The sequence below is a fragment of the Thunnus maccoyii genome, chromosome 19, assembly GCF_910596095.1.
Source record: "Thunnus maccoyii chromosome 19, fThuMac1.1, whole genome shotgun sequence".
Lineage (NCBI taxonomy): Eukaryota > Metazoa > Chordata > Actinopteri > Scombriformes > Scombridae > Thunnus > Thunnus maccoyii.
Genome location: NC_056551.1, coordinates 5,885,030 through 5,905,581, shown reverse-complemented (window position 1 = coordinate 5,905,581; position 20,552 = coordinate 5,885,030). Strand labels below are relative to the sequence as shown.

The 20,552-nt window shown below is 42.0% G+C and overlaps 1 protein-coding gene across 5 annotated transcripts in view; it reads right to left on the bottom strand.

Annotated features, from left to right (window-relative positions):
* The window catches only part of ehmt1b (euchromatic histone-lysine N-methyltransferase 1b), a 35,106-nt gene that overhangs the window by 5,300 nt on the left and 9,254 nt on the right, over positions 1-20,552 (bottom strand). For all 5 annotated transcript variants that reach the window (XM_042394891.1, XM_042394887.1, XM_042394890.1 and 2 more), the window contains exons 2-20: positions 18,613-18,703; positions 18,001-18,524; positions 17,135-17,408; positions 16,860-16,999; positions 16,261-16,392; positions 15,872-15,943; positions 15,578-15,680; positions 12,386-12,520; positions 10,972-11,249; positions 9,553-9,785; positions 9,125-9,340; positions 8,935-9,017; positions 8,678-8,784; positions 3,001-3,123; positions 2,639-2,740; positions 1,053-1,157; positions 807-961; positions 522-692; positions 14-158 (exon numbers count right to left, since the gene is read on the bottom strand). In XM_042394891.1, coding sequence (XP_042250825.1) covers positions 14-158; positions 522-692; positions 807-961; positions 1,053-1,157; positions 2,639-2,740; positions 3,001-3,123; positions 8,678-8,784; positions 8,935-9,017; positions 9,125-9,340; positions 9,553-9,785; positions 10,972-11,249; positions 12,386-12,520; positions 15,578-15,680; positions 15,872-15,943; positions 16,261-16,392; positions 16,860-16,999; positions 17,135-17,408; positions 18,001-18,471 — 3,045 coding nt within the window. In that variant the 5' untranslated portion in view covers positions 18,472-18,524; positions 18,613-18,703. The remainder of the gene's footprint in view (positions 1-13; positions 159-521; positions 693-806; positions 962-1,052; positions 1,158-2,638; positions 2,741-3,000; positions 3,124-8,677; positions 8,785-8,934; positions 9,018-9,124; positions 9,341-9,552; positions 9,786-10,971; positions 11,250-12,385; positions 12,521-15,577; positions 15,681-15,871; positions 15,944-16,260; positions 16,393-16,859; positions 17,000-17,134; positions 17,409-18,000; positions 18,525-18,612; positions 18,704-20,552) is intronic.

The following is a 20,552-nucleotide window of genomic DNA, read 5'->3' as shown; positions in this document are numbered from 1 at the left end:
GCCTGTAACTCACCTGTAAGTGTGTTATGTTCCTGTCGATGTTCATGGGAGAGGTGACACAGTTTTCTGGGATGTATTTGTAGTCATCTGGGTAAGGTTCACTGTCGACAGCGTTGACACAGGGAATGGGGACTCTCTCCTGCCCCAGAGCTATGTCACTGTAAACAAAACACACATAATGGTTAAGGGGGTGTGTCCTCAGATGATGTTACAGTGCGTTGAGCCATCAAATTAGTGCAAGCACACATTCCTGCTAGATTACTTTGTAACATGAACGCTGGATTCCTCCCAAGATAGGGGAGAGCTTTTCTCTCCATTTTCTATAAACTGCTGTGCAGTATTTTGCAGTCTGATAAGCCTTAAACTCGACCTGGCCCCACTGGATAGCGTTTCGTCTTCTCACCTGTATCCCTTGCCACATTCCCACCCCAGCCTTTTGCATTTCTTTTAACAGTACTTTTTTCATCTCAACGCCTACTTAATCATTCCCAGTGATGGGGAAAGCACAGTATAATTTCAACCTGTGAAGAGCTTTTTCCTCTGCTCGATTGAGCCCGGCGTTCTTGGCGTCCCTCTCCCTCCTGTTGGCCTGGAGGGCCGCCCAGGCCTTTGAGTTGTGGCTGCAGCAATCTGGAGGAGTTTCTCCCTCACGATTCTTCAGAAACACATCTGCTCCTCGAGACAGGAAAAGCCTGAGGAGACAAAGACCAAATTTTACTGATCATCAACAACAAGCTGGTTTTCAATAACTTCTCAAACTGCTCTTTTGATCTTCTAGTTTTTAAACTACAGTTCAAACAACTGACGTGACACAATCCAGACGATTCTCCCGAGCAGCGATGTGTAGAGGAGAGTCTCCGTGGATGTTGACTGCCTGGAGATCACAGCGGGTGTTCAATAGCAGCTCAGCAATCTCCACGCTGCCGGAGAATGCTGCCCAGTGAAGGCAGATATTCTCTTCCTAAAACAGTAATCATAAACCATCAATTACATAATGCGTGACTCTTCTGTAAAAAATGTCAGACACAGGGTGGACAGAAGTCTTAGCCAACCTTGTCTCTGATACTGATGTCAGCTCCTTTGGTCAGAAGAAGCTTCACCTGGTCCACATGTTTGTACTCTGTCGCCCAGATCATGGCTGTCCAACCTCCATCATCCTGAAGGGAAAAATACTGTTTCAAGCTCAGCAAATGGACCATATATCAGCTGAGTACAGTTAAAACAACACAAAAAGAACAACGTAATGACAATTCTCACAAACAAGGAGAAAAACAGTGCTTTTTTTCCCCCAATCTTCAATGACAATTGTATTTAAATATGAAACAGTGCTGTTACAATTTGGTGCAAAGGTTCATCCAAGGAGAGACTGTGTCATTACGTCACAGTTGTCCTAATGGCTTCCTACTTGCAAGGTCAGACATTTCAAGCAAAGACGCAGTGAAGTTGTTTCTCTGAGATCTCTCTTTCTATATCTGATTTACTGGCATAAAAGTGCATTTGATGGAAGCATAAAAGAAAAAGAAACTTATCATCAACTTTATTTCTTTCTGTCTGTAGCATCCAATGGGAGATCTTTCCTCAGAGCTTCGTGAGTCGTCATGACATTTTGAAAATGAGTAATAAGTGGAATGTTTGAACTAAACGGCGGCGGGTGAACCTCCCTTACTTGTGTACGGATTAAACAAACGAGCTATAACATGTTAGTGATCTTTAGCTGTTTCCTCATGCTTCCAGTCTTTATGCTACGCTAATCAACTCCTGGCTCTAGCTCAGTAGTTAAACTCTTAGCAAAAGTATGAATAAGAGTTAGTGAAGTTTTCCAAAATGTCCAACTATTTCTTTAAATACTGCAGTATTTCACACACAGGCCATACTGCCAGTCGCCTGACATGGCTAAGGGTGGATTTATATTTGCTCAGAACTGATTCTTACGATGTGTTGTCCGACCACGTTGGATATTACATGTGTTTTATAGCCGTTCTGAATGGCTTCACTGAAAGGTGTAGTTAAAAGCTAACTGTCACAGAGGGGGGAGGGGAACGGTAGAGACACGTTATCATTAAAATACGGGGATAACAATGCATATTTACACAGTCTCTCCTAGAGTCATAGTGTTGCACTCTGTTGTTCACATGAAAAGTGACAAATAGTTGTGTCATGAATGATAAAGGAGACCTAGAGAGAGAAGTTGAAATTCTGGCTCCTCTCTCACCTCTTCACAGTTGACTAATCACTGTGTGAATTGGGTGTGATTGTGGAAAAGCTCCTCATCCTTTCCACTGTTCGACAAGCATGTCTTAAGGAGTATACAGCCACCTTATGGCATACGCAATATACTGTAACTTTCAGCTCATCTTGCCGTGACAGGTGAAAAAAGTTCATTCATCCCTTTCAATCAGTTGTACCGCCATGATCCTGACAGTCAAATGTTAAGAACTAATAACTGAACACTGCTGAAGCATTAATTATCAACTGTAAGTCTAAGCCACCTGGACAGATATGTGCATCTGTGTTATGGCCAGACTTGTGATCAAGTCCCTTACAGAAAAAATGCTATTGACATCACTGAGTTCCCAATGGGGAAATCTGTACACCTAAAATCATTGAGATTTTATGACTGAAAGGAAAATGTACTGACCTGACAGTTTATGTTGATCAATCCTGTGGTAAGAAGGTGCTCAACAATGTTGTAATGGCCAGACTTTGCCGCTAGGTGGAGACACGTGAACCCCTCTACATCCTGAGAAGAGCAGAGAATGAAGTTATTGATCATTTCTCAAGTCAAGTCAAGTCAAGTCTCAAGATAAAAATATAAAAAAAATATATATAAATTTGAATGTCAACTCTGAAAGCCAAGTTCCTTTCTTCTTTGGTGAGAAACCAGTTCGACACCTTGAGTCAATCTTTTATTTGGACTAAAAGGATACAAGAGAGAGCTACATGTATGACAGCTGCCAATGAAAACGTCTGATGCCCTGGAGAAACCTCATGCAGGTTTACCTTGTGTGTGGCGCTGGCTCCAGCTCTCAGCAAATACATGACCACCTCCATGTGGTTGTTCTCACAGGCCTCCATCAGTGGCGTCCGCTGATCTTCATCACACATATCCAAGTTCGCACCAGCCTGAAGTGGGACACATGTAAAATGCAACCATTAACTCAATTCAACTTTACTTATATAGCATCTTTCAAGCCCAAAGTGCTTCACATAGCAAAATTAAAACAACAGATACAAAAATAAATAAAAGCAAAACAGACAATAAAAATTTTGCAACACTTAAAATTACAAGAATAAAACAAAGTTTCAAAAATAGAATAAATAGAATTAAAGTCTCATCAGGGATAAAATGATATAAATATATAAAGCCAGATTAAAAAGATAGGTCTTCAATTTTCTTCGAAAAATACAGTGAGAGCTTGCCATTCGAATATCCAGAAGCAGCGTGTTCCACAGTTTAGGGGCATAAAAACAGAAGGCAGCCTCACCGGTACTTTTATGAGACAAATAAGGAACATTTCAAAGAAAAGCAATGGAGGACCTTAGTGATCTGGCTGGAACATTAAATGAAAGAAAATCTCTGATGTAGGGTGGAGCAAGGTTATTTAAAGCTTTATAAACAAGTAAAATTACTTTAAAATCAATTCTGAAAGATAAAGGTAGCCATTGTAGTCTTAGGCAGTGGGGTGATGTGATCATTTTCTTTGTTTTAGTTAAGACACTGGCCGAAGCATTCTGAACTAATCCAGGAAAGAGGGAATTGCAAGAGTCTAAACAGCGAGTTAAAAAAGGTCTGACCAGCAATATTTCTGAGATGAATAAAGGATTTTTTAAATGACCTTTTTAAAATGAGAATTAAAATTGAAATCAGAGTCTTAAATCACTCCCAAGTTTGTGACTTGTGTTTTAAACTGCTAAGACCACCAAGCATTGATTGCAGTTTTTCTCTTGCTGCTTTGGGTCCTATTAAAAGAATTTCAATCTTCTCCTCATTTAAAGGTGCAGTGTGTAGAATTTAGTGGCATCTAATGGAACAGACTTGGCAGAAATAGGATATAATATACATAAGTATGTTCTAATTCGTGTATAGCCCTTTATATCTACATTTCAAGATTTAGTTTATTGTAATTTTCTTGTGTATTTGCATGCACCAAAAAAAAAAAATGCTGTTCCTCCCACCCCACAGCAGTGCAACAACAACAGAAAGGATAAAGATATAGATGTATATCTAAAAATTCCCTTTAAAAAATGATAAAAACATATAAATCCCAAAAGAAAAACAAAAACAAAAAAAGAACGAGTTAGCCGGGAGCGGGTCCTCTTCCATGCAACCCAACATGTTGCACCGGCATGTCTCTACAGTAGCCCAGAATGGACACACCAAACACTGGCTCTAGATAGGGCCTTTCGTGTTTTTTGCGAGTTTCACGGCCACCATCGGTTCTCCTACACGCTTAAAAGGGGAGGGTGAGGGGAGGGTATTCAGTTGGTTGCAATCTGCAACCTCACCACTAGACACTGGTCCTTTTTTTAAAAATTTTAAAAAGTTTTTACCCATCCATTCATTAATTAATGCCAGTGAGACAGGCAATGAGAGCATGCAATGCACTGGGGTCATTTGGGGATACAGAGATGTACAATTGTGTGTCATCAGCATAAAAATGGTAATTGATATGGTGTTGGTTAATAATGTTCCCAAGTGGGAGCATATTTAATGAAAACAAAATTGGACTGAGAATGCTTCCTTAAGGAATACCATATTCAATACCATGAGTCTCTGACACATGAGCACCCAGGCTGACAAAAAACTGTCTACCAGTTAAATTTGACTGAAACTAAGCTAAAACACAAAGAGACCTATCCATTTCTCAGGTATGTCAATCAAATTTTTGTGGTTGATTGTATGAAATGCCGCACAGAGGTGTAAGAGAAGAAGGACAGCCACGTTGTTTTTATCCACAATGATTGTCAGGTCATTTACAACTTTCAGTAGGGCTGTCTGTACTGTGGTTTGCTCGATAACCAGATTGGAGTTTTTCTAAAATGCCATTTTTGGTTAGCTAGTTGATTAAGAACAATTTCTCTAAAAGATTAGCAAGGAAAGGTATATCAGAAATGGGTTGTTTAGCTCTGAGTAATCTAGACTGGATTCCTTGAGAAGAGGTTTTATCATTTAAGTCTTGAAAGTTGTGGGGAAGATGCTTAAATGAAGAGAGGAGTTTATTATACCCGTTACTTGGGAGAGGCTATGGTAGCAGGATTTAAACAGCTTGGTTGGGATGGGGTCTAGAACACAAGTGGAAGACTTCATCTTGCTATTCACTTCACTGATGGTATCTTCTAACATCAAATAAAAGGATGACATACTAGATGGAGGCCCATGGGCAGGGAGATCCCAGGAAGTGTGAGTGTCTGTATTTACAATGCTCTAATAGAAACTACTTTTTCTCTAAAAAATTAAGCAAATTCTTCACATTTAAGAGTTGAATTATTATGAAGACTGGGAGAAGGTGATGGATTTAGAAGACTGTCAATTGTGGAAAAAAGCACTTTGGGATTATTTTGGTTTTCTGAAATAATCCTTGAGAAATGGACTTGTCTCTCTTTCCTGACTGCAGAAAAGAGAGACAAGGTGCTCATCATTGCTGACACGCATGCGTCGGCATCTGTGTGTACCTGACAGAAGCTCTGTCTGAAATTGACTTTTTATCCAGTTTTTAGTCACATTTTTACGATACACTCTAAATTTTGGTTGTTTTTAACTGTCATTTAACTGGATAAAGGATTTTAGCCATCAGACGTGGATTTTAAATTGTTTTCAAGAATTGTTCTCAGCAGTGACAATGCGACTCAGCTCCCAGCCGCTCCAGTCAGCCTGTGTCCGCCAAACAATAGCAGAGAAACACTGGTTTTTAACGTAAGACTGTTTTATTCAGTGATTTTGCCAGTTTTGATCACTGGGTCTGGTTGTCTAGGAGAAGAGGATACCTCATGAATGATGAGTGCTAAGGGTATCCTGGCTGGGGGAGGCTGACTGCGGAGCGCCATCTACCTAGGTGAAACCGTACACTTGTGAGTGTGAGCAGCGTGGGAGAATTTCTGACTTGCTCACTGTATTTTACAAATATCGTATCAACAATATCGGCATGCTCTGATCAGCTGCTCCAGACAGCCAACAGGGATATCACCAACCTCAAGGAAGAGATCCGGCGCCCTCTGAAGAACTGCAAAAGAAGGACTCTCTGTTGTCCAGCTTTGTCAATGTTGCAGGTGCACAGGCTAGAGAGATCACAGCCATGAACTTTGCAATCTCGGACACCATCCTGTGGGATTCAAGATCACATCCCCCGCCATCCCCGTTTGACCCCCAACCCTCGAGCTGCCTGATCAGAGGTGGTTATTAGAGGCTGACGGAAGGGAAAACAACACCGCTTAATCTTTCGAATCACTATGAGGCACTCCCCAATGAGGCCCCAGCCGGAGCCCCCCCCCCATGGTTGCTGCTGAAAGTAGGGGCTCGGACCCTATCTATACAGCAGTTACTTCAGCTGCCGCCTGCAGACCAAAGATCTCTGCTTGGGCCTCTGCCCCCACTAAATCCTCTAATGGGTTTTCAGTTGATGCGGTGACATATCCTCCTGCTGTTGTCACGGATCCTGCTGCTGCTAAAGCCTCTGAATGCTGACCACTTCAGCTGGCCAGTGGGTCTCACAGAAGGTCTAGCGGACATGTGCAGCAGAGCAGCGATAATTTCATTGTTAATGTTACGCTTCACAGTAGCAGTTGAAATAAGCCAGGCTTCAGTTAAAAGTAAAAAGCTAAGACCATGTACAGAAATAAAATCTTTCATATAAAACTTATTGCTAGAGAGGGCTCTAATATTCAAGTGCTAACTGTATCAGCTCGGGTCTGGGCCTCACTGGGACTGACTGTGTCAGACCAATTTTCACATGGTTGTGTGCTTTTTTTGCCATAACGAGGGATTGGTGCGACATTAATGTGCAAGGCTAAGCTGTTGTGAAGAGTAGGCCTACCCTAGTATTTCTTTGTGTTATAGTGACAGCTAACTATGACAGGAATGGAGAATCTGTCACTAATCACAACTGTTGAAGTGTGGTAGGAACAGGTGGGTATTTTTATGGATTGGTGTTGCGAAATGACTGAACTATGACCAGTTCCTACATGACGTGGATGTCAGTCTTTTGACAGTTTACAGGACTTCAGTGTGAGTTCAAAAGTGTAGGCTAATAGTTGTCTACCTTCTGTGTTGAGATGAAGTCCATCCCGTGCAAAGAGGTCGGGTTGCTTCCAAAAAACAGCAAAGTTATCTACAAAAGGAAATCCCGTTGCACTGCAATAGGAATTAAGCCAGATATGCAGCTGATGGATCCGGATGAATTTCACATCATTAAACTTATGATAAGGCAAAGGTCATGAAATAACACACCGTCTTTCTGGAAGACTCCAGGACAGTGTCAATTAGAGTCATCGTTCAACTTTTTGGATTGTTGAAGCTTAATATCTTAGATCCAACATGTGTGACCACTGAAGACGCAGAAGGATTATCCTGCAGCAGTTCATGGAGCACTAAATTAATGTGGAGTAACTGAGCCCTGGGATAGCAAAAATTTTCAGTGTTAGGACAGTGGATGGGCTGGACCATAGATGATCCTACAATGAGACAGGATGGAGAGGGGGACATGTTGAGGGTGTCCCCTTGAGGTCCTCTTCCCACGGGGAAGAACCACAGTTCTGGGATGCACCTCGGTACTCCACCTGTTTTGCCTGGGTGGGCGATCCCAGAAGGGCGCAGGCAGCAGGGATGGCAGTGAGAGGCTGGATGTAGCAGCCGCAGGAGCAGGGATGGCCATTGGTGGGACATCTGTGGTGACAGATGAAGGCAAAGAAGTAGCGTTTGCAACGCAGCCCGAGGCGGCAAGGCACAGTATGCGTTGGCAGCAGCCACGGATATATCTGCTGGGTGGACTTAGAGCTTCCAAAGCAAGAGCCCCGTAGAGGTTCGAGAGGTTGACACCTGGAGGTGAGATCACCTGGAGACCACTCTTCTTTCGGTTTCTAATCACCATTTCGGACCCAAGCGACCTGGGTTTGGGGTCAAGCAGGAAGATGGTCTTGGTCGTGATGGAGTGTCCCACAGGATAGTGTTGGAAACAGCCAAGCTTTTTGCCTGAACACAGGCAGTATCAAGATAACAAGACAATAGAATATCCTTCTGTTTTAGTTCATCTGATAGTCTGCGGATGTCTTTCTTGAGGTGAGTGATACTCCTGTTTGCTTTCTGAAGTAGGCAACAGTCAACACACGGCATGGTAGGGAATATGTGCCTCCCTCACAGACGTACGGTTTCACTCAGCCGCTGTCTCGCTGATAACTTAAAATCCAGGCGTCCAATGACTAACATCTTTCGTCCGCGTAAAAGATAGTTAAAAACAACCAAGGTCTAAAAAGTGTATCGTAAAAATGTGTCTTAACACTGGATAAAACACAATTTAAGACAGCATTTTTTGTGACAGCGGGCCACCACACGCACCGCCGACACATGCCAACCATTAAAGAACTATGAATTTGACTACAAGTTAAAGTTGATTTTTCATTTTAAAACCTGATATTTAAGTTACCATAGGAGTAACTACAGGGTAGAACTGAAAGATAATCTTACCTGTACGAGCATGTGGCAGATGTCTTTGTGTCCTCCTTCAGCTGCAGCGTGGAGTGGGGTGCGTTTGTTCTGAGACTCCATCTTAAAGTTAGGGTCGATACCATCCACTGGAAGTTAAACGGAGATGGAAACCATTTCATTAAAAATGACATTTAGACAAAAACAGAAGATGACTATACAGGAAAGAACTACTAGATAAAAAGAGGTACAGAAGATTTTCTGAAAAAACAGGACAAGGCTTTTATGTATGGACATACCCAACATAAGCAAGACCTTCTTGAGTTCTCCCTGTTTGGCTGAGAGGTAAAGTTGCTTGGGATGAAAACGAAGCTTCTTGGGCCTGATCAAAACAAGCACAAGAAAAATGTTTGTGTGTGTTTGTCTCAAAGATCCAGGCTTTTGGTCATCCAAGGCAGATTAAGATGAAAGTCTTGTGGTATAACTTACTTCTCTGTGTCGAGAGCTACCAGGATGCTCTCAAAAGTTTCTCTGGGTGGTCCTGGAGGGACTGTAGGTGGCACTGTTGTTCCCATACTGGCCTGCAGCATTGCGGCCCTAGATGACCCGGGAACAGCAGAGGGGTCGAGACCATGTGGAGAACGAATGGGCAGTGAGCTGTCAGCCCTGCCGCTGACCTCAGCACCCATAGCCAGACGAGAAGAGCTGGAAAACAAACAGGAAAAAGTATTTTAGTTGTGCAGTGGGTGAATTCGCTGCAGAGAAAACAAAAAGTGGCTTCCTTTGCATTATTCGTGCATACATATTTACCAGTTGGCTAATAATAGTTATTTTCTCTTGACATGAACATCACACATGTTTCAGAAATCCTGTCAAGTAACTTCCTCCCTTTTCTGTTACCACAGTCGGTTGTTTACCTGCCAGTGGTGGTGTCCGCCCGGCCCTCGGAGGCCCCGGGTGTGGCAGGTCCATGAGTGAGCACAGGGGGTACAGTGGAAGTGGTGTCTGCCTTGGCGATGGTGACCTCCTTGGCCTTGCTGGCCTCCTCTCCACAGTGGGGACAGAAGCTTTGACCTTTCAGCACTGAGGCACAGGCACGATGGAAACGGTGAGAGATGCTGACGTCTGGTTGGCACTCCATGAAGGTACCCTGCATGACAAAAAACACAATCTCAATTAGCAAATGCACACACTATAAAATTCCTTTAGAACCTGGTAAAACACAGACTGGATAAAAGGGGTGTGTGATATGATGATATTAGATCATGAACGATTAAAAATGTCTCCACGATCTGCCTTTACAGAGATTTCGTTAGTATCGTGCTACAGTGCACATTGCATCAGTTCAGCTCTGTGATGGAGCGCAGTCTGCTGGCAGGAGACTAACGAGTAACAGCACCGACATGGCGAGCGCCCCAATCTGCTGGTGAAATCTACAGGACTTTTACTGTCCTGCTAGGAAACCGCTGCACATCATGTTAAACTGAGAGCTGGGCTGCAGGTCAATGCCACCGTTAGCTTGCCTGCTAACTGGTATCACTAACTTCTGTCATGCCGCTAGCTAGTGTGTTTTCAGCTTTGGTGTACTGTGTTGGTGCCTATTTTTTTTGTTTGTTTGTTTTATTGTTTTTATAAATGGTGCACATCCTGCTACTTATCTGAAACAAAACACTAATGCTTCTATACATCAACTGTTTGCTTTTCAGTTTTGAAATTAGTTTGGTTGTACTGTTAGTGCTATATCCATTGTAAACAAGGCCAAAGAGACTGACACTACTTTTTAATGCGGCTTTGCACACCCGCTCTTATTTATTTGTGGAACTGTTTGTGTTTTAATGTAATTTTATGTCTTTATGTCTTTCATAAGTGTATGTCTTTATGTTGTTTGTGAGCCCCTAACCTAAGACAAATTTCTATCATTATGTAATAGACAATAAAGTTTTTTGAATCTTGAATCTCGAGTACTGTTCAGTAACTTGCAAAACAGTCTTAAAAACCAACATGAAGAACCAAAAACCATCATGATAAGATCATGGATCGTGATCCTGCCTGAAAAAAATCATGATGATGATTTTTGCCATATTGACCACCCCTAGTGGATACACATAAAAAAGTAGGTGCTGGTCATGATAGTGACATATGAAGAGAAGATGACAGTACAATAACCTCAATCACAGTTGCCCCTTTTCAAGGTAAGTGAAAGAAAGAACTTACTTATTATGGGCATTTTGCCATTAATGTATAGTTCACAGTACAAAGCAACATTAAACATGGATGGAAAAGAGAGTGATTACACAGCTGAATGCCTGAAATCGATTAAGTGACTATATACTCACAGCCCTGCAGAAGAAGCCACAGCCGGGGCAGCACTGGTGCTTCACCATGCCATTACGGTGGTCTTCACACAGAACCAGCAGCTGCACTGAGTTGGAGGGACGCATCATTTCATGTTTCAGTACGGCGCTCTGGCAGCGGGTCAGCTGTCCGTCAACGCTTTCGGTGGCCATACATTTCCTGTCTGCCAGGATGAGAATCTCTCGACTCTTGGGTGTCTCCATGCGGCAGCTGCAGAGTGGGAGCTCCTGAGCCTCTTCGACTGCTGACCCTGAAGTGTCTGCAAAGAAACAAAGTAAACTGTTTGAATTTTTCACTTTTTGTGCCACCTTACTTTGAGAAATATAAGTATGATTTTCTACAAACTCTTATTTTTCAGTTTCCTGACACACAGATGTATGTAGTGAGACACAAGTGTAGTAACATTACACTAAGCACATTATAGAGTTCTCAAAGAACTTCAGTACAAACTCAAGAGGCTGTGTTTTTAATAGTTTTTGGATGGGGGTGGTCTACGGCACAAAGGAATACGATATACAGTATTTCCTAAAATAGTGGCCAGGGCCTTTATTTACCTCAACTGCAGAAGTTACCAGGCCTTTTTTGGAAGCAGACTTAGAGAGATTATTATTTAAAGCCATCATGTATAGAATTTGAACATTTCTGACTTTGTCATCCTCAAGTGGTAATAACAAAAAAAGACACTGTGGCAGCCACCATCAGCTACCCTATACCCTCACCCATAAATCCAACCTGGTCTCACAATGAATGGGCTTGAAACAAAAGCAAAAACTCTGCCTCACTTTTCACAGGGATAAATTAATTTTCCTACAAACAAAAAAGTTTGACATCAGAATAAGTCCAGCCTGCTGTCAGACCTATGAATCATTGCCCTGGTTCCCTGGTTGAAGATATAAACCAATCAGAGCTTTGTAGGCAGGATTAAGAACGGGGGATGTCAATTTCCTATACCCAAGCTTGAAAAATTCTGGCAAAAAAATGGCAACAAGAATTACAAACATTACATTAACTGCACTTGCTATTGATTGGTTAGAGCAAAATAACCTACCCCCCTTAAACAGAAATTAGTTAACATAGACTGAGTAATGTGATGAAAACAATATTGAAACTCAGTCTGATTATCAGGCTGTATGACTTTGACACATAGTGGCTTTAAAATATCAGCTGCATTTTTTTGGGCTGTATTTCAGTTGAGGTGGCTGGTCTCCACTATAATACATAATGGGAAACCCTGCTTTATATGCTAACATGTTCAAATAATCATCATATCAAAACATAATTACTGTTAGTGGTAAAACCACATCAGGATTTCCATATCCTAAAGGATCACATGTGACTATGGTGGGTAAAAAACATGGATTGGATGAATTATTTTCTCCTTTCTTCTGAGCTCACCTTTGTTCTGAGAAGGTGCATCAGGCTCTTGGGGCTTGTTGAGGTTGACAGACTCAGGTGGGGGGATCTGTGTATACTCCTTCTCGTCTGCCTGGGCCTGAGCTGAAGCCTGAGGCTGAACCACCTCCTCAGTTTCTGAGCAGAACAACAGCAATCAGTATAAAAAGCTTCATTACTGTTCACCAGAAAACTCAAATCACATGAAGAAAGAAAACAGAAATACAGTCTTGAGCAACAATACTATGATTCAGTCTTGTGTGTGACATGTAACAAGGAAAGCCTGTCTACCAAAGCAATTAACACTGCACTGAGTGAGTTAGTGAGAACTGGATTTCAGGGTTTGAGTGGACAAAGTTCTCATTCATAGTATTCGTTTCAATGTCTAACTATGGGATATGCCCCCCCCCCCCCCCCGTGTATTCCTCGGAAGGATTTATCTCATTACACTAATCCTGATTGGTAATTGTGACATCCGCATCAGGTGGTTCCACCTACCTTTAAATAGTTTACGCAAAGACACAGGCGTCATTCAAACACCTCTTCTTGCTTCAGAGCATATCTCAAACTGTTTTCTAAGATAGCTAGGTAACTGTCCACAGACTGGAGCTATCTTGGCTAAACACTCCGTCGCCAGGCGATAGCTACCTTGATAAGTTTTGACTCTCTGACCTTCACCATAGACTAGAATGCTCTTCACCTAGCCACACACAGCTAGGTTTTTGACAGCATAGACTACCCACCACAGATGCTCGGGTGCTTCACCAAGCGTTCACCCTTGCACAGCAAGCAGAAAGACGCTCTGCCTTTCGCTCTCGCTCTCCACCGTCATGAGTCTTTGACAGCAATTGGCAAACGATGCTAGGTTGTTGGGTAATGACCCTTACCTGTCTGCCAGCAACATGCAGGTCAACAACACGCACAGGGAGGAGAAGGACACGGACACTAGGCCGTGCACTAGTGCTAGCTGGGGCTCACAGCTGGACCTGGCCACGGCACAGCAGCCTTTGGAAGACATGTTGGAGCTGAACTACGAGGATGACGACGAGGATACCTCGGAACTCCTCCTGTCAGAGGAGGATGAGTTGGACAAGTTGTTCATCACTCCTGCTCAGGCTGCAAAGCCTGGAGCTGGGTCTGCCTCCCAGGACAGGGACAAGAGCACACCAGCTTCCCCCGTCCCCAGCATGGCTATGAAGGACGTATGTAAACGTGCCGCATCCATGCTGAACATCCCTTGGTAGAGCATCCTCCACCAGGTCCCTTTATGACTGTAAATGGAAGGTGTTTGAGGAGTGGTGTCTCAGGCAGAGAAATGTCTCCTTTCCATGCCCTGTTGGTGTAATTTTGTCACTTCTGCAGGACTTGATTGACAAACACAAAGCCTTCTCCACAATTAAGGTGTACCTGGCTGCTATTGCTGCATGTCATGTGGGGTTTGATGGTAAAACAACTGGCCAACATCTGTTGATCTGCCATTTTATGAAAGCAGTGCATAGGCTCCTTCCTGTTTCCAGCCCGCTGGTGCCCCAATGGGACTTGGCAGTTGTCTTGGATAGGCTCTCTGGCCCTCCTTTTGAACTACTTGGAAGAGGTTGACTTGAAACATCTGTCTCTGAAGACAGTGTTGTTGCTGGCTTTGGCATCTGCTAAACGGGTCAGTAATATTCATGTCCTTTCAGTGCACCCTTCATGTGCTCAGTTTGCCCCAGGGCATGTCAGAGTGTCACTTAAACCTAACCCCACCTTTGTGCCTCAGGTGGTTGGCTCATGTTCCCCTATTGACCATACGGCATTCTCTTCATCGCCTTTTTCTTCCCCTGAAGAACAGCGGTTGCCCATGCTGTGTCTAGTTTGTGTCTTGTGCACCTATATGGACAGAACTAAGAGATTTTGGAGAAGTGACCAACTCTTTGTATCCTGGACTAATCCCCATATGGGAAAACCTATTACAAAGCAACGGCTCTCCCATTGGGTTGTGGGGGCGATTGCTCTAGCTCATACAGGCCATGGACTGCAGGCACTGGCAGGCTGCGAGCTCATTCTTCTCTGTGCGTGGCTCAAGCAGTACTGGGCTCAGGGCCCTCGCTGGAACAGGTACTACTGTTTGAGTGCTGGCGGTTGCTGAGATAAGCTAGTCTGGCAATACAGGAGTGTCCATATCCCATAGTGAGATATCGAAACATATGCTATGAATGAGAACTTTAGGTTACTTGCCTTAAAGTGAATCAGATTGTATTAGAAGTCGCTCTATACTCTTTGAATTATTGAATGATGGTGAAAGGCCACTTGAATGGGAATTTCCATTTCAAAACTTTGCCAGACAGCTCACTTGACAAAACTAAGGCTTTGTGCAGTTACTGTCAGTCTGAATTTAGTTATCATCGGAGTTCATTCAGCCTACGATATCACATGCAAGCCAAGCATACAGCTAACATCAACAGTGTTAGCCCTAGTAATATGCGACTGACCATGTTTGGCGGAAATTAAGTAGTAGTATGAATTAAATTTGTGTTATCCATTTTACAATCTAATTTCCAATTTTTTATCCAATTTTGTGTTCTCTATGTTCAATATTGCACAGCTCCACTGTCTGAATGATCATGATTTCGCAATACATTACATGGAGACTGTAGTATGAGACTATGTGTCTTAAATTTTGTGTTATCTATTTTACAATCTCAGCCTAATTTTGTGTTTTCTATGTTCAATATTGCACAGCCCTAGTGTGTGAGTGAATAAAACTCCCTCACAATTTAAGTCTTTTTGAATTATCTCTTGTTCCAGTTACCTGAACTTGTACATTTGTATGAAGCATATTGTGTCCGCCCTTCTTAATATAACTTATTACACTTAAAAAAAAAATCTTTCATTGGGGTGAAATTTCAACATTAAAAAATGAAATAAATTTGTGATTAATCACGATTAACTGCACAAATTCATTCAATTAATCGCCATAAAAAATTTTTAATCGATTGACAGTCCTAATGAATTTGAAATGTATTCACTGAATATAAATGAAGCAAAAACCCTTGTGTCATCAGGGCTAAACTGTGCTAAAATAGCAGATATACAGTCAAGAGCTCACAGTCAGCTTGTAGCTACAAACATTTGAATAATAATTAAAAATAAAATTTTCATTAGTAATTTTTAGCCCAAAAAAAAAAGTGTGAGTGTGACGGGAGCGGTTATCACCTTTGGCCTTTATCCTCCTTTTTCGTTTCCTGGATGGCCTGAGCCAAGCGCTGTCTCCTTTTGTTTTCTTTTTCAACTTCTTCTTCAGACTAGACTCCGAGCTCTGAGGCAGATGGATGGAGTTCATTCACAGAGATGATTACATGGACCGAGAGCAATTTGTTAACAATAATGGGAGACAAAACATTTAACTGCACTCACTTTTGTTCTGTCTTCAGACAAAAGAGCCGGTGTGAGATGACATTTAATATTTTGATGTGGTTAGGTGGAGAAATGATGGTGAGTAGATCTTACCAAGTCAGATTCTGTGCCCTCCTCCTCTCCATATTCTTCTCCCGAGTCTTCAGATTCCTGCTCATCACCCGCCTGCAAAAAAAAAAAAAATATAATATAAAAAATATATATATATAATATATATATATATATATATATATATATATATATATATATATATATATATATATAGCATATCCATCCATCATGTCAACATTGAAACTGAGACCTTAATTATTCACCAACTGATTTATCACTTTATTTGCCAAAAGGGTCACTCAACACAGCTGTCTTCAACAATATTTCCATTAAAAGGTCTTCAAATTTTGCACTTCACACATTAAATAGAAAATACCACCATGTGATGTTGGGACAATATGGAATGAACACAACAGCTTCTATGTACCAACCTGGGGGATGGGTTCATATGTTCGACTTGCTTGCTGCTGTCGTTCCTCTTCCTCAGACTCCACCTCTTCTGACTCCTCCTCCTCAGATGCATTTTCAACCTTCTCACCGTTAATGTTTGCTACCTCTTTAGTCTGTAAGATAAGAAAAGACTAGAAATGACCATAGCAATCTCAAAATATACTGTGAAATATACTTTTGTGATGCCAACCTATATGTGTCTGTAGCATATTATCAGTATGAAAAACTGCTCTGCAAATTTCCATTGAATGTTTGCTAAGATTTGTGAACTTGTTTACTTTTTGCAGTTTTTAAATAGTATTCTTTAGGCAATGTTCTTGTATGGCTGCATGTGTTTAAAAAGTTAACTCCACGTTTTTACTTTACTGATTCAATACTGACTAGAGAAAGGTGGCAGATTGATAAAAATGTTTAAAATGTCTGAAAGTGTCAATAAATGTATAATATAACTGATAAAGTGACTTTCATTTCTTCTTTGTTCAAAACTGAGATGTCAGCCAAGTGGCTAAAGAAGGGATCCATTTCTTTTCATTCGTTTGTTTGGTTAAGTTTGTTTTAAATAAAAGCGAGGAACACAGACCGGTGGGCTCTTGGCAGACTGTGGGAACATTTCCAGCATAGTTCTCTGCTTGAGCACTTTGGTTTTCTTCTTGGGAACCAGGCTATACGTTCCCATCCTCCTCTTTTTCTTACGGGATGACAATCCTCCTGAGTAAGAGCCTACAGCACAAGATGAGAAAGATTTACACTAAGATTGTGACTGATTACTTTTCTATGAAATCCAAGAACAAAAAACATTTTTCCAGAGTCAGACATAGTGTGTGTATTTTGACTTGTGTCTGGAATCTGTCTGACCTAGTTGGATCTTGGCTGGTGCCGCAGCTGGAGGAGCTGGAGGAGCCGGAGGAGCCGGAGGAGCCGGAGGAGCTGAAGTGGCTGCAGGAGCTGGAGTTGGTGGAGGTGCTGCTGGTGAAGCTGATGGAGCTGTTTGTGCTGAAGCTGGCGTATCCGGAGGACTCTGAGGTAGATGGTTCTGAGCGGAGGACTGCTGCGAGGATTTCTGCGCATCAGGTGCAACTTGAGTCTCCATTTTGGCACTCTTTGCTTCTCTTAATTCCCTGTTAAGAAGCTGCAGGTGACGAGAACCAAAACTATTATGATCATCATGTTAGCAGTCTATTTGTTACTGGAGAGGCTCATTGTTTTGGGATTTTCACAATTTTTAACAAAAAAAACACTAAGAAGAAAAGAGCTATTAAAGTTTGATTTATACATTCAAATAGTTTTGTCTGATGTAAGGGAACACACTTCACTACATTAAACAACAATTTCATCATTTTATATGTAATTTTGCGTATGTTTAACTCATAATTATACACTGTATGGCCAAAAGTATGAGGACATACAATACCAGTCAAAAGTTTGGACACACTTTTTCATTTAAGTGGATGGGAAGGTGTGTCCAAACTTTTGACTGGTTTTCCCAGTTTGGTGTGGAAGAACTTGACTGGCCTGCACAGAGCCCTGACCTCAACCCCAACACCTTTGGGATGAACATTTGATCATTTACTGTATAATGATGTTGGAAAGATATTCATATTTACATTGTGATAATGATTTCAACTCTGTCACTCAGCCCTAACAGAGAATAATGAGACAAATAGACAAAAAACATCAATGAGACAAAAACAAATTCAAGTAAGATATTGAGTATTGTTTACCTTTTGTGCCGGGCTAACGGCAGGTCTAGACATGGTCTTGCGCGCCCTGTGTATCGTGACGGGCGCTGGAGCCGGGGCAGGAGATGGGCCTGTGCCATTTTTAGTGTCTGGTGCCCCCTGTCCTGACATAGCCCCTGTACTGGGGTCAGTCCTTAGTGCACCTGGACTTTGTGCGCACCCAGACGCCGAGGTGGGGAGGGGTTTGGTCGTGTGTCCCCCTGTCGGTGAGCCCGAAGGCAACCAGTTAGTCCTGTGAGGGGAAACTCCCAAACCTGGCGTCGCTGCAGAGCTGCCTTCCTGCTGCTGTTGTTTAATGAGAATGAATCCATTGCTGCCAGTAACGGAGCCGTGCGGTGGCTCCGCGTCTGACATGCCATTTTCATTTACCAACAGTAAAGTCTTGTTTCCTGTTGCAGAGCCATGTGTCGGGCTCTTGTGCCTCATGTTGTCACATTCGCTGCCGTTGAGCATTGCCTCAGCTGCAGGGGAAGAGGCCAGTCTGGCTACTACCTCACTGTCTCCATCTATGGATCAGAACCAAAGACATCATGCATACTACATTGTATACATTTTCATACATAAAAGTGCTTTCAAGTTTATTTTGACTGATACCTGGCTTCTCCTCTCCGTTGCTCGCTGGATCGAGTCCCTCTTTCTTTGTGGATGCACCCTTATCCAAGCTGCCCTTGGCTATACCAGCGGGCTGAAAGAAGACATATGTAAGGAGAAATCAAATTTAGAGCTGCAACTAACAATTATTTTATTTTCAATTCAATCAATTATAACTTTCAATCAGTCAGTTAGTCTGTAAAATGCCAAAAAACACGTAAAAATGTCCATCACAGGTTCCCAAAGCTCAGGGTAGCCTCTTTGAAGTGCCTGTTTAGTCCCACAGTCAAAAACCAAAGATTTTCAATTTACAATTACAATGCTGACACAATGACAACAATTATGCAAATGATTATTTAAACGGATCAACAGAAAATGTATAACCAACAATTAATCAATCAATGAAATGTTTAAGTCACTTTTCAAGAAAAAATACTAAAGATTCTCTAGTTCCAGCGTCTCACAAGTGAGGACTTACTGCTTTTCTTTGTCTTTTATCATTACAAACTGAATATTTTGAGGTTTTAGACAAAATAGGACAGTTGAAGACTAAATGATTAATCAGTTAGTTGAAATTAATGTTGACAGATTCATTAATAATGGAAATAATCGTTGCAGTAGTCCCAAATGATATAAAAACAGAGAAAGGTAATAAATTCTCACATTTTACAAGCTGGAAGCAGAGACTGTTTGGCATGCTTGCTTAATAAATAGCTTAAATGATTAATCCATTATTAAAATCGCTGCCAATTCATTTTGACTAAGCAATTATGCGACAAATCTGAAAAAATCCAGGTCTAAGAATGAGTATGTGAATAAAACTATCTTACTTTTGTACAAAGAAGGCGGTCTAAAACCTTTCTTTGTGCTTATTAGTGATGCATCTTTGTCAGAACCAAAGACTATAGAGTAAGCCAAGAGAATGAAGGACACCCCTGAGCTCTTTCATTGTCTGTCGTCTCTCTTTCTACTCTTGCTACAGCCAACCAGCGGTGTAGTACACAAGCCACAGGCTTCAAAAGAAATCTCAACCACCCACAGACCCTCTTTACATCTCACAGGAGGAAGCAGTTCAAGAGGCAACACCAGGAAATGTAAAGCTCTGTCTTCTGTGCGGATCGTCAACCTCATGCTCACTCTGGGAAAATGGGCTTGAAGGAAGAGGCCCGGGAGAAAAGCATCATGAAACCACGCTTTTGCTTTCATTTTGCTTATCAAAGCCACTGCCTTTGTTCCAATCCCTTCACACTCTTCACATCAAATGTCAAAAAGAAAGTGGACCTAGGTCAGTTTGTCCTTGGAGGGCAGCATAACCAGCACTGAACAGAAAAGTTTACACTCTCCACGACTGTATGTGTGGCTCAGAATAAAGGTAGACATCCAGACATATGTGCTGATTGGGGCAAGGGTTCATATCTAGTGAGTAGTAAGAGCAGACGCTGTGTTTTATTGCTCCAAGAAAACAGAGGAAACACTATTTCTCCAAACCAGCCCAATCAAAAGACCTGCAACAGACAGACCACTGACAGCTTCATTTTCTCCTTAAATTCTCCTCTCCAAGGTTTCTGACAGTCAAATCCTCAGATTTTAGAGTCTGAAACCTGTCCACATTCAAACCCAACTAAATGAGTCATCAGGACAGATTTCCCAAATCTTTCTCCTGAACATGTTCTCCTGAGTCCCTGAGCCAAGGACGAGACAGCAACAAGGTCAGACCAGGAGCCGGCCTGTGAGCAGAATAACTGAGGTGTTTCCCAGTGAACATCTAGTCTGGGACAATCCTCAAGGAATCTAGTGAGCACATGTGAGGGTGAAGGAAAGAAGAATCCTTTAGTTCCTTTTTTCATGGATTGAAGAAAGCCAGTTACAAAAAAAAAAAAAAAAAAAAAATACACACACCAGGCTCATCCCTCCCCCTAGTGGTGGAAAGTGGAACATCCGCA